Raw genomic sequence first — 13,677 nt, forward strand, 5'->3', positions numbered from 1 at the left:
ACCAAATGAAAGTCTTATGATAAAAACTTTATTATCTTAAATATCAAAGGTTTTACACATCACGTTTTCTTCAGAAAGTTCCTATTAAAGAAGAAAAATAAAAATAAAATAAAGTGTTTGGATTATTCAGGGCTGACTTACATTTCAAAATATGACAAGGAACAAAACAAAAAATCAAACTCAAAGGCATCTAGTGCGTTCAGCTGCAGACAGTCCTAACCAGCACACAAAGCAATGGACTTTGGGATTCCTGAGTGCAGCTTCTCAGTTCTCAGTTTCCCCAACTCTCAAAGCATCTGGGCATGCCTGGGCGGGCCACTGGCAAGCAGATGTTGCTAACTAGACTGGATACCAAAAGATGAAGTAGTGTCAAAGCTTAAAGAGAAGCCAGAAACCCTCATGACTCGGGCAACTGCAGAGGGAGGGCTTCCTAGTTACGATCTGCCATCTGCGGCTAGAAAGCCAGGGGACCTTTACTTGGGGATGAAGCCATTGGGCCCAGCTTGCCATGAAGAAATCTGGATACAAATGTACTATTCGTTTCCCATGGAAGGTACACATAGAGACTCCCTCCGAAGTCTCGCCAGAACGAATGGACGCCCAGGGGAGCCAGGGGCGAGAACACAAGCCTCGGTACTCGGGTGAGAGAGTGAGGCCACATGTCTTCCGGGCTGTAAGGACTGCGTGAGGAGCCTCTCAACACACATCTGGCTGGCTCCTGTAGGAACACAGGTCTATTCTGCAGGTCACAGACACACTCATTCAGGTTTGCAGGATTCCACCAACCAAACTTGTAAGTACAATCACTGCCCATCACCTTGACAGGGAGAAGGGGGAAACGTCCCTTATCCAAGTTAGCCAATCAAAACCTTCTTCAGTTGCTTACTCAGACACAGCTTTGTAAGAAGCAATCTGATCTCATGTTCCTCGCCTTCTCCTGATTTGGGGTTCAAACTTTGCAGGTAAACAGACTTCCGTGCTGAACCTTTTTTTTTTTTCTTGGTAAATTGGTCCTAGATGGTGTCCTAAAACTTAGCAGCCCTCTCCCCCGTTTCACAAGCCCCTGACCCCGAATCTAATTACTGATCAACTTTTAAGCGTATTTCCTAACTGAAATCACTAAGAACCTATTTTCTTTCTATGCTTCAGGAATGCACACACCTGGCTATCTTAAACGGAGGACTGAAGAAGGTCTTGCGGAGCTGGCAGAGTTCTGCAGAGCAGTCCTGTCTGCCCGCCCCAACATCGATCACTTCTGCTCCGGATTGTCTTGTCCACATACTGCACATCCTGCAGAGGCCTCGGCTGAGTTCTGCTCTCCGGAGGGTGGCGGGGACACACCTATCTTAGCGCTACATGCGGCGATCCTGCATGCTGAAGGGAAACACCCCTCCTCTCCTCACCAGGGTGATTCCATTCTGCCTGTCCCTTTCCGCTCCATAGCTTTACACCTCAACTCACCAGCGTCTTTTCAGTTATTTCTACTAAATCTTTTTATTTAAAATTCTTTTTTTTCTGCGCAGTGTTGGGGGTCAAACCCAGGGCCTTGTACATGTCAGGGAAGTGTTCTGCTACCACTGAGCTATGCCAGTAATCCTCCACCCACTCTTCTGGAGGCAGGGTTGCATATAACCCCAGCTGACCTGAAACTCACTATGTAGTCAAGAATGACCTGAACTTCTGATCCTCTCCCGTCTACAGCGCTGGGCTCACATGCTTGCCACACCTGGCTTACGCAGGGCTGGGGGCTGGACTGAGGGCTTCCGGCAGCTAGTCAAGCCATCGGCCTACCACTGTGCTATTTCCTTACACCCTCAACTGTTTTCATTTTTATTTAAGACAGTTCCTCTCTGTAGCCCTGACTGGCCTTGCACTTATAGTTTAAAAGTGTGTGCCAACACACCAGCCCCCAATTGTTTAAATTAAACTAAACTAAAACTAAACACTTTAAAGTAAAACTCTAGGTTTATGGTGTTGAATTCCATCATGGGCCTGATTTTTCCCCCTAGTCAGTTCTAAACTGCAACAAATGAAAGCATGCCACTCAGACATTATAGAGTGTGCCTATAACTTCATAAACCCAGCACTTAAGGATTGCTAGTTCAAGGCCAGCTTGGGCTGTAAGAGATCTCCTCAAAAACAAAAGCATGCTGGGGTAGGGGTGGAGTAGCATGGTAATAGGTAAAAACAGATCTCAGTTAAAACTTGCCCCATATCTCCCCCGGACTGAAGGCTTCTAAGGCCAGGCTCCTGTCTGGTTTAGCTGCTGCTGACCTCCTGGGCTTCAGGGGTACCCCAAGTCTGATGAACAAACCAACGACTTCTTGCTCCCACTGCATTGCTCTGAAGCTAGCTCCTCCCATCACAGCACAAAAGATGCAACAGGAAACTGAAGAAACTTCTAGAAACCATTTTTGGTATACAGGATGCAGAAAGTCCTATCCCAGGAAACCTAATGTTTGAAGCAGTAAGAGTGAATCAAAGAGGTAAGGAGCCAAGGACCACACCAGGTGGCAGTCCTCTCCAGGAGGGCTGCCCGCTAACCTTTTCCCCAAGATGTGATGCTTCTGCTATTCAAAAAAATTAAGGCACGAAAGAAAAGCAAGTACATCAAAGGCTCACCCCAAAGTCCTTACTGTGACTCTACCAACACTTGGGGAGTCAGGTAATTTATGGGGGCTCAGTGCCAGCCCTGAGGGGATGCAGGAAACACCAAACTCGGTTCTAGTCAGCCACAGATTGGCTTTTACTTTTATTTTTTGGTGGTAAGGATCAAACCTAGGACCTCGAATGCTATGCAGGCGTTCCACCAAACCATGCCCCTCAGCCCCTTGGCACTGCTAGTGACACACCAGCCACGTCAGCCACATTGTCTATTCTCACCAGAGGCAGCAACTGGAACTCGCTGGGTGAACTGGGCATAGGTGTGTGCGCCTGCAATCCTAGGATTCTAAAGGCTGAGGCTGGAAAATTGCCATGAGTTTGAGGCCATCCTGGGCTATGGCGAGATCCTGTCTCAAAAAAAAAAAGTAAACAAAAAACAAAAAAGAAAAGTTGCCTTGACACTCTTGTACTGCTATTTGCAAGGCAGTTTATTATATACACAATAGGAAGAAAAGCCACCGGACGTGCAGGTCTCTGTAGACATAAAAGCTGCTTTTCAACCTATGTAAAATACTTATCAATAACCTTAAACTTGAGATAGCTTAGTATTTATTTATAGACATGAGCTGAAAAGTTGAAACAAATTCTTATGGCTTTTGCTAGAGATAGAAAGCTGTAGAGAGGGACAAACAGGCAGATGCCATACAAGCTAGACATAAAATCCACACCAGGGCCCCTACCTCATTCCTAGGGACCCTCTTGTTAAAGAAATGTTTTGGGTAGACACCTTGGGCTGTGTCCCCCCTCTCCTACATCTAGAGATGATCAGAAGGCGTAGGCTTCAAGGCAGAAGTTCTCACACACCACTGACCACTTACTAAAGCGTCCTTTGCCAAGTACCTACTTTCATCTTCACCTGTCAACATCTGAGGCTCAGCTCGCCAGACAAAGGCTTTTACTGCTGCAAAGGGCTGAACTAACACATCTGGAAACAGCCTTTCACAGAATCAAAGGGCTGTATCTCCAGCCCTTCAGCTTGAGCGTGGGGTTTGTAAGAAAATCCTTCGGTGCATAAATGGAGAGCACTGCTGGAGGTAAGCGGCCACCACAGAATCCCGAAAACAGTCTGGCCAAGGAGCTACCCCTTGCTGTTACCGTTGTGACCTGACAGGCTTACCACTAGGTCTTACAACAATGTGACTAAGTGGAAACTGACTGATGTACCACTGGGTTGTTCCTCAAGGTCCTCTGTTCTAGAATTGTCCAGTTTAAGCCAATCAATTCCTAACATCATCTAAACTTCAGACAAAAGATTTTTCTTTTTAATTTACTGTTTAAAAGACAGGGTCTCACTAATGTAGCTCTGGCAGGCCTTGAACTCAGACATCCACCTGCCTTCTAGAATGAAAGGTATGTCAGCTTGCCTGGCCTTTGATTTTATTTATTTTTGACAGATCTTAAAAATCAAAAGCAACTATTGTTGCAAAGAAAATAACAACCAAAGGAACAAAGTATTTGGCAAGTGAGTCAAGCTCCAAGAGTTCCTAAGAACACCTATCAGGCTGCCTCTAAGAATAAACATAGAAGTACATACATTAAACGCTACTGTAGTGAAATCTTTTCCAGACTGGTATTCCACACTCCAGCTAGGGCCACCTTGCACACACCCACAGCATAGACACTGTGGACATGCCAGAGTTGGCATGCCGAGTTCTGCTCACACAGGCTTTCTGGGAGGAGTCTGTCAGCAGTACTTTCTTCTATCCACCCCACCCTGTGGCCCCAAAGATTTGTGACCCCAAAATTCACCCCCACCTCGCCACCTCTCAAGCCAATACCTGGCTTCCCTGCACTGCCTGCTCGTGCCCCAGGCACTGCTCTAAGCTGGGTGGCAGAGTGCTGTGGAGCAGTCGCCTGGTGAATCACACATACATCTTTGGTGTAGGACAGGCAAAAGATGGACAGGCCATGCTCATCGGAAACAAAGAATTTCTCAAAGACAGCTCAGCTAGTCTGGTGTTCTGAGGACCCGAAGGAGAGCAGGAAACCACACGGCCATCCAGCAACCATTTCCTAACTCCAGAAAGGATCATGACAGCGGTGTGACCTGCCACAACATCACTGAAGTCAGTCTCTGCACACAAACAATGCGGCAAAAAGAACACAAACCCCTGTAAGTGCCCCGAAAGTTTAAAACACTCCTGAGATATGAACCCATCTGTGCTTGATGACTTTAATTTTGATGGATAAAACTAAGCTTTGAGAGACAGACACAGAGAGATAGAGATGGATAGTGATTTTTTTTAAACAAAATCAGTTAATGCTAAGTTCAGAATTCGATTTCAACACTTTCATTTTAATAAACTGCAAACTCTCAACCTGGAACCAGGAATTATCTTCAAAATCCTTTTCAAGAAAAGCAAGATTCCAAATTCCTGCCAGGCACCTAAGACAAGAGTTTATGTTCCAGGAAAGGATGCTTTCAAACCTATCTGGAGTGATTATTGCACAGTGGGGCCCGCAGGACAGCAACTTTCAAGGCGAGAGCTCACACTAAGAAGGCCACAGGAAACACAGCTACAGTCTGCCTGACTCCAGCTCAGCCTGATGAACACAAACATGGATCCTGCTTAGAAAAGAAACTCCTGAGGAAAGAAAGGGATGAAGACTGTACCAAGGCCACTGTTGTCAGAACTTCCATTGTATTCCCTCTGTCACGAGGGACTCTCACAGACCCATCAGTACATGCACTGAGAGGATGGGGACAGAAGCTCTCCGGTGCTGTCTCACTCGGCTCCGACTGAGCATGGGAAGAACTTCCTAACAGATTGGTTTGCAAAGCCAGCAGGCTCCTGGCGGTCAACCCATGATCATGCGAGGGTCGGGTTGTCAGTGAGACACCTCGACCCTGTCTCTAGTACACGCTAGTGTTTGTCTAAGCCATTATCTTGACATTTACAAATGGAATTATGATCGCATTTTTTCCCTTCTCCTTTTAAATACAAGTAGCACCATGTTTCACTCTGATGCGACTTTCCCCACAGCCTACCCATGGTCATGAAGGTATTTGGCAAATAGTCCATGCAGCAGCCTATGATGCACAAGACAGCCCGAGGTTTAAGCCCTCCTGCTCTACTTAAATGTCAACCCTGAGCACACAAATCAAAACATACAACTCTAGACGTTCTTATCTTCTCCAGCTTCCTGTTACAGCCATACCCTGCACACAGCACAGGCAGAGCCACAAAGGGCAGCTCATCTGTCCTAGCTCCACAGAGAGCAGGCTCCTCATGACCCCTGCTTTCAAAGCATTCACTCATTCTAAAATGGTATGCTATACACAAAACCATCCGCTTTATTCCGGAATACATCATCTTAATGAGAATAAAAAGCTTTGTATGCACACACTGCCAATACATTTAAAAGGCCCAAATTTTAACAAGTAGAATAGACAAATTCATCAGACAAAAGAGCATAAATTACTTTGGCTGGAAAAAAAAATCTGGCTCAACATTTTGCTTGCAGATTTTCTACAGACATTTTGTGTGTGTGTGTGTTGAGTATATTTGTGTGAAAAGGGCTTTTCCAAAAGGAATGAAGTGTGGCCAAGCCCACTTTCCCACAATTAGGTAGGGACCACAATGTTCTTTGCTAACAAGACAAGAAGCGCAAGGTCTGCATTCCCACCAACTCGATGCAGAGCCCCGAGGGCTTCCTGCAGAGTGAAGCCAGCACCCAGAATCCTGTCAACATCTGCCGCAGGGAAGATAATCGGTGGAAGAGTGGCGGGGGTGGACAAGGACTGTGTGGTAGGTTGGTCCAATCCACTGCAGGGCAACTCGGCTCCAGGGCAGACATTGCTGGTCTCCAGCCTCTCTGGGACTGGATTCTGCACATGCTCAGAAGGCTTACTGTTGACATCCCCCTCACCTGATGCAAGTTCAGGTGAAATTTCTACACTTGAGGTGCAGGACAACTGCTCAGACAGTTTAGCTGAGGTTATGGTGACAGAACAGCTCTTCCTGACTGATTCTGTTGGTCTGGGGACACCTCGGCCAGGTGACAAGCCATCACTCAGACCTCCAAAGCTAGTGGATGTTTCATTTTCTATTGTAGCACAAGGTGTGATTCCTATGATCTCTGTCTTTTCTGATTCAGAGATGGCCTGGTGACAGGAGACTTGTGGGTACTGGTCACTAGGGGTCAGATGCTCACTCTGGGCCCTCCTTCCTGTAAGGTCTGAATCACTTATTTGGATCTCAGCTCCTAATTCTGACTGACAGGTAATACCCTCAGGTGAATCTTCTGAAGCTGGCTTACAGCTAATGACCAAAAGCTCATGCAGCTCTTTCAAGGCTACTGTGACAGATGAACAAAATTCTTCTGCTGACTCCAGAGAGGGCTGACTATGGCCACTTAGAGGGGAAGAGGAACTGTCATCTTTGTTATCCATTGTAGACATTTCAACATTATCTTCTGGGAGCTGCAAATCCCGAGTCAAGATGGAATGTTCCACACGGTCACAGGAGGGGTTACACCGTGATGTCTCCATTTCCATAGAGGGATTATCTGAAGCAAGATGGGATATGCCAGGGCTTTTGATGATGGCATCCTTCCTGCCTGTTGAGCTGCACATAGCAACCAGAGACTGTTCAGCCGTATCTACTTCCATCAGGGCTTCTGAGCACGAGCAGCTGCAGGGTCCTGAAGCTGGAAGCCCTGTCTCTGCACTAGGAAGATGGGCACTTCTCTGTAGCTCATCGGCTTTCATTACAGCTTCCAAACTGACAACTTCTTCATGAAGCTCAAGGTCTTCTGTGTCACAGAGACACTCCTGGTCATGTGGAACACTCTGTGGTTCAGCCCCATGCTGCACCCTCTCTGTTTCTCTGTGCTGCTGCTGAAGGCCACTCACTTGACTTGGGGTCTGATATTCTGGATGCCAACTCTTTATCTGTGCCTCATGCATCCCAGTAGTTGTGAGGGAGAAACTAGCGTCCTGTCTTGTCTGAAGATGAACTCTGAGGCCCTGGGTTCTTTTTTCAGCAGATTTCTCCAGATTACCTGTAACAAATGCTTCTTCTGATGAATTATGCAAAGGCATAGCTAGACTCTGTTCTGCTGAGGAAACAAGATCAGGAAGAACCTGCAGAGGAGGAGGGTCTTTTTTCTTAGAGTTTGTCTGAAATTCAGCTGAAGCCTTCACAGCCTCCATAGCTAGAGATTCAATGCTATCAGGGTCACTGGGCTTGATGGCGCAGACGGAAGCAGAAACAGAGCGAGCGAGACTCGTAGGGCTACCAACCTCAGGACTTTGCCCTGAAGGAGCAGGATGGTTGAATCCATCAGAAGTCGGCAATGATGACATTCCCAGTGAGGTAGATTCTTTACCGCTTTTCTCTGTAATAAGAGGAAAAGAAAAAGATTAGTTAGCAGACCACTAAATTATCAGAGAGTTGAATTCTCAATAGAATAAAAACAGGCCTTTTAATTTAGGGTCTCTCCTGTAAACATGTTAAAAAAATACAAGGATCTTTCTCATTGTGGTAGACAAGGTAGCACCTGTCACTGAAGCTGAAATTGGTGTGTCCTTAATAAACATTAAAATTCTGTATGTAAAGAAAGTACTATTAACGTGCACTTCACAATGCCTGGGTCAGTGCTCACATTTAAAAGATCCTTATTGACGTATTTATACTCCAGAAAGGCTCTCACTACATAGCCAGAGCTGGCCTTAAAGTCGGGAGGCTCCTGCCTACTTCTGGAGTGCAGAACTGTGAGAGCACACTAGCACTCCCAGCAGCTACTTCAGCTCTGGTGAACGTCTGCATCTTCACTGGATGATTCTCACGACAAGGCTTTTTTTCCTCCCTCTTTAGAACAAAACAAAACAACCCAACAGGTTCTCACTCTGTAGCCTAGGCTGGCCAACCCCCTATAGCAAGGCCAGACAACCCTTTAATTATCAGCAGTCCTTGTACGTCAGCCTTGTAAGCACAAGGGTCACAGCACGGGCCGCCACCACTGGCTCCAGGACGCTTTTCACGTTTCAAGTATGAGCACAGAAGTCTCAGAGCAAGCATGCCGGGGACAGAGTGGGGCAACCAAGAGAGATGGGGTTTACATGCCTGGAGATCTCTAGAAGACAGACAAGTAAACAGTGGATTTTATATCTAGCCAAGCTTTTCAAAAACCACGACAAAACTAAGCACCCAATTCAAAGAACAAAACAAACCAAAAAATGAAGCAGACAGAATTTTATTTATCTGCTCAGCTGCTCTAACTATGTATTCATAACTGGGGCAAATCTCCTGTCCGCAGGCTGGCCTCTGACTTGATGTATAAGGGCAATGGGTGTGTATCACTCACTGTTGTCAGTTCTGTGCTTTGGACCAAACACACCTGGGCTTACCATACGCCAGGAAGCACTCTGCTAATCCAACTATATCGCTAGCTCTGTAAAGTAGTTCTGTTCAGCCTGAAACTTGAGTTTCCTGTTTTAGTCTGAGTGCTGAGATTACAACATGAAGAACCATACCCAGCTTTCCAATGTTGTAACTCTGATATAGTACAACAAACCTAACAAGACTTAAGTACTTCACTGAATACAACAGAGGGAGGGGAGAGGAATAGTGTAGTAGTTTTTTGATAGGCAACAATAACTTAGACTCACTCTAATCTGATTGCCCTTCAAACATGATGGGGGCATCAGTGCAGACGCCACAGTGGTCCAACTCCTCTGGCACTATTAAAACCCAGCCTGTAACCACCCATGTCTTTAATTAAAAGGCATATCAAGGCTGGAAGCATCAGCTCCCGGGTTATTAGATTCAATTCAGATGTTCTGTGCTGAAGACTAACATCAGTGTGAATGCTGGACTTCCATGGGCAAAGTCACTCGAAGTCATTAATCAGACCCTGCTAAGTTGCAGGAGGATGGGCCTGCTGGAAGTCATTGGCTTTTCCTTTTTTGGGTTGAGATGGGATCTCATATAGCCTAGGTTGTTCTTTCTGTTTGTTGTTTATTTGTTGTTTTTTTCAAGACAGGGTTTCTCTCTGTAGCCCTGGCTGTCCTGGAACTCACTCTGTAGATCAGGCTGGCCTTGAACTCAGAGATACGCCTGCCTGGATCAAAGGTCAGGGCCACAACCTCAAGGCAGTGACTGACTTCTTAAGAACTACCGTATGTTATAGTTGGTGGCAACCAGGATTATGCTTTGTCTCTGTTTAAATCTAGAAAATCCTTAGCTTTACCTATCAGCTGACTCTGACTCTGAAATAAGTTCAGTTTTGGACTAATGCTAACATAAAAAAAAACATACTGCAAAAGAATATCCGTGTCAGCACCACAGGGGAAAATGTACCACCTGGGGTTCAGTGTCGTCAAGGACCTGCGTACCCCGAAGAAGCCGGAGAGGTGCAGGTGCCCTGGTGAACTCTGTACTTACTATTAGAGTGCCAGCATGTCATCCTTCTGAAACTGAAATACTAGTACCACAGGGGCTAGGAAAAAAGCTAAGGGACATCGACTATGCCTAATATCCGTAAAATGAGACAGAGAGAGGGAGAGGGAGAGGGAGAGGGAGAGGGAGAGGGAGAGGGAGAGGGAGAGGGAGAGGGAGAGGGAGAGGGAGAGGGAGGAAGGAAGAGAGAGAGAGAGAGAGGGGGGGGGGGGGAAGAGAGAGAGAATATGAAAATGAATATGAATGACATGCTACAAGTTTAATTTTTGTTTTGTTTTGTTTTTCGAGACAGGGTTTCTCTGTGTAGCCCTGGCTGTCCTGGAACTCACTCTGTAGACCAGGCTGGCCTCGAACTCAGAAATCTGCCTGCCACCACTGCCCGGCTACAAGTTTAATTACAACCAGCCTCCAAACCCTTACTAAAGCCCTGTGTCAGATCATCAGATAAAATCAGCAATATTTATTTTAAAAACAGTTTCACTCTCCAGTCCAGCCTGGTCTCAAACCTTGGATCCTCGTATGTCATCATCTGAGTGGGCTGGCAAGAACACATGAGCACATCAGCCCACCTATTACTGATTCTAGGGAAGCCATCTGATTCAACTTTCCATTTCTGCTCAATAAAATGAAAATTTTATCCTTTTATAAACTTCAAACATATGAAGACTTCCAGCTTAAAAAAAACAAAAGCTTAAAAAATTCAGTTATCTACAATAAATTGCTGTGACACCAATGGTCTTGATCCATTCTTTTCTTCTTCAGTATTATTTTCAACTCTCAGAGGTAGTAGGTATAATGAATACTTTTTACTAAGACTTTTTCCTGGACCATTCCCATAACCAGTCAAATTTTTAACAAGAATTTATGCCTATGTGTGTATATGGCAACATACATATAAATGTACATACAGGCTAGTTATAACCAGATTGAACAGGGAGAAAGTCTCGAGTTTCCAGAATGATCGCAGACAGACTTTTCAGAGCACAGATGACAGGGGACGGAAGGTTAGTGTGGTGTCAATAAATACCTGGTCTGGGCCACTCCAGCTGCAGCACACACACACTACATGCATCATGGCTTCTGACGCTCTGTTTGGATTAGGAAACAGACAAGCAAACGTGGGTTAACAATGCCAAACCACACAGCATGCAGGGCTGCGGTCCTCGCTCCTTCCCATCCGTAAAACCACGAGTTTCCACAGCGTGGGCATGGGCATCCCAGAGACTTTCTGGTGCTTCGACTCTCTCCAGATATAACCAGCAAGGCTTCTGTCCTTGGAAAGCCAGTACTCCATAGCTCTGCACAGATACTGAAGGCAAGTGTGCCACAGGCACAGTCAATCCACCAGAGGAGCTGCTCCAGGAGCACTCTACACATGTTCGTTCGTTCTTTCTTTCTTTCTCTCTCTCTCTCTTTCTTTCTTTTTTTTTTTGGTTTTTCGAGACAGGGTTTCTCTGTGTAGCCCTGGCTGTCCTGGAACTCACTCTGTAGACCAGGCTGGCCTCGAACTCAGAAATCCACCTGCCTCTGCCTCCCAAGGGCTGGGATTAAAGGCGTGCGCCACCACTGCCCGGCTCTTTCTTTTTTTGAGACAAGGTCTTGCTATGGCCTAGACGACTTTCTGAGCATGTGGCTTATAGGCAGGCGCCACCACCCCAAGCTCAGGACTCATCGATTTCTTTTTTCTCTTTCTCTCTTTTCTCTTCCTTCCTTCCCTCCCCGCCATCCCCCTCTCTTCTCTTTCTTTCTTTCTGCAAGACAGGGTCTCTCTGTGCAGCCCTGGAACTCATTCTGTAGACCAGGCTGGCCTTGAACTAAGAGAGCTGTCTGCCCATCTCTGTCTCTTGAATGCTGGGATTTAAGGCATGCATCACTATTGACCATCTAAAGATTCACTAAGCTCCATCTGTTGCCTTCTTCACAGTTAGCCAGCCAACAGACATGTAAACAGTGTTATTATTGATTTTAGACAAATACAAAGGATGAAGATACCCTAATTAGCCAAAGGAAGAATTTTTTGAAAATATTTTCATATTATATCCAGAATTGTGTAATTTTCATGATCCTAAGCAGTCAGTTCTCAAATAATAAACACTACTGTTGCAGAATCATCACTGTTGAAACACTGAAAGGTCAGCACGGTCCCACATGTCACTAGCAGAAGCTCCACAGGAAAGCTGGCAGTCCACTTGCGGATCCTCCCATAGCCCCTGTGCACTGTTTACGCTGAGCAACAGGAGGGAAGCTGTTACTGGGTTAGTAACACTGCTGCCATCAGCCACGGCTATGGGAGGGGTGGTGGTGGTGGTGGGAGATATCTCAAAACATCAGCATCACTTCTTTTTTTTTTGTTTTTAGAGACAGGGTTTCTCTGTGTAGCCCTGGCTGTCCTGGAACTCACTCTGTAGACCAGGCTGGCCTGGAACTCAGAAATCCGCCTGCCTCTGCCTCCCAAGTGCTGGAATTAAAGGCGTGCGCCACCACCGCCCGGCTCAGCATCCCTTCTAAGCTGCCAAATCACCATCCACAGGCTAAGGAGGTGAATGAGTTTACTCAAGCTGACTTTTGAGAAGATTAATATGATTGCTAATTCAAAACTCTCCCTCTTTTTAAAAATTACCTCAGTTGCAACCAAAACTCTGGATTACACAAAATGCAACCTGACCAGCTGATGCAAGGATCCCCAAGCTAGGAGCTCACATCCCAGTGTTTCAGGGTACCACTCCTGCAGGTTCTCCAGGAAACGTAACAAAACCTTGTAGTTTGTTATTCAAATATATTATCTTTTGTCTTGAGGAGAAAGCTATCCCAAGAGCTCGTACTCTAAGACACTTTACCAGAAAGAGCAAAGTGTGAGACTGTCTCATTGATGAATAATCCTGGTGCAAAATTTCATGAGAACTCACTTAAAAGTCAGTGTTTTATCAGTTGGTAGAAAACGCACCCCTGAGTTACTGTTCTGTAACAGATGGGGGGGGAGGGTTGTCAGCCAAGCTGTTTTGATTTATTTCTCTCAGAAGACTGTGTTAAGGAGCCTGCTTACAGAGGTCCCTACCTCTGGGAACACAAACACTGTATTCAATTAATGTGAAGCTACCCTCACCACTGACTCTTTTCCGTAGCCCTTTCCCAAAATATTTTTACTATGGAGTCACAGGGGTAATGCCTTTCCTCAAATCAATATCCAGGCTGAGAAAACACATTTCCAGTGAAATACTGCTGGTCTTGAAAGTGTATGCTTACTATAGTTTTCTTTATGGACAATACAGGATGTTTTAGAAGCATCCAAGCAAGTAACAACCTACTCCTGAGTACAGCTCCGGGCTCTTGTTCTTCTTGTTCTGTTTGTTAGAAATAAGGTATCATTGTGTAGCCCCAGTGCCCTGGAATTACTATGCAGACCAGCCTGGCCTCAAGTCACAGAGGTCAACTGTGCCCCTTGAGCACTGGAATTACGATGTGTACGGCCATTCCAGGCTCCTTTTTTTTTTTTTTCCCTTTTTGGACAGGGTGTGTCTACACAGTCCCCACTAGCCTGGACCTTCATATTCAGCCTAGTCTGGGTCTGAGCTTGGGACCCTTCTGCCTTGTTCTCAGATGCTGCTTTACA

The 13,677-nt window shown here is 45.9% G+C and overlaps 1 protein-coding gene across 1 annotated transcript in view; it reads right to left on the reverse strand.

Annotated features, from left to right (window-relative positions):
• Nucleotides 1-8: 8 nt before the first annotated feature.
• The window catches only part of Ddi2 (DNA damage inducible 1 homolog 2), a 46,580-nt gene continuing 32,911 nt past the window's right edge, over nt 9-13,677 (reverse strand). Inside the window, exons 9-10 of the mRNA XM_028754044.1 lie at nt 11,095-11,155; nt 9-8,004 (exon numbers count right to left, since the gene is read on the reverse strand). Coding sequence (XP_028609877.1) covers nt 11,139-11,155 — 17 coding nt within the window. The 3' untranslated portion in view covers nt 9-8,004; nt 11,095-11,138. The remainder of the gene's footprint in view (nt 8,005-11,094; nt 11,156-13,677) is intronic.

This window comes from Grammomys surdaster, unplaced genomic scaffold (assembly GCF_004785775.1).
Source record: "Grammomys surdaster isolate TR1022 unplaced genomic scaffold, NIH_TR_1.0 125977, whole genome shotgun sequence".
Lineage (NCBI taxonomy): Eukaryota > Metazoa > Chordata > Mammalia > Rodentia > Muridae > Grammomys > Grammomys surdaster.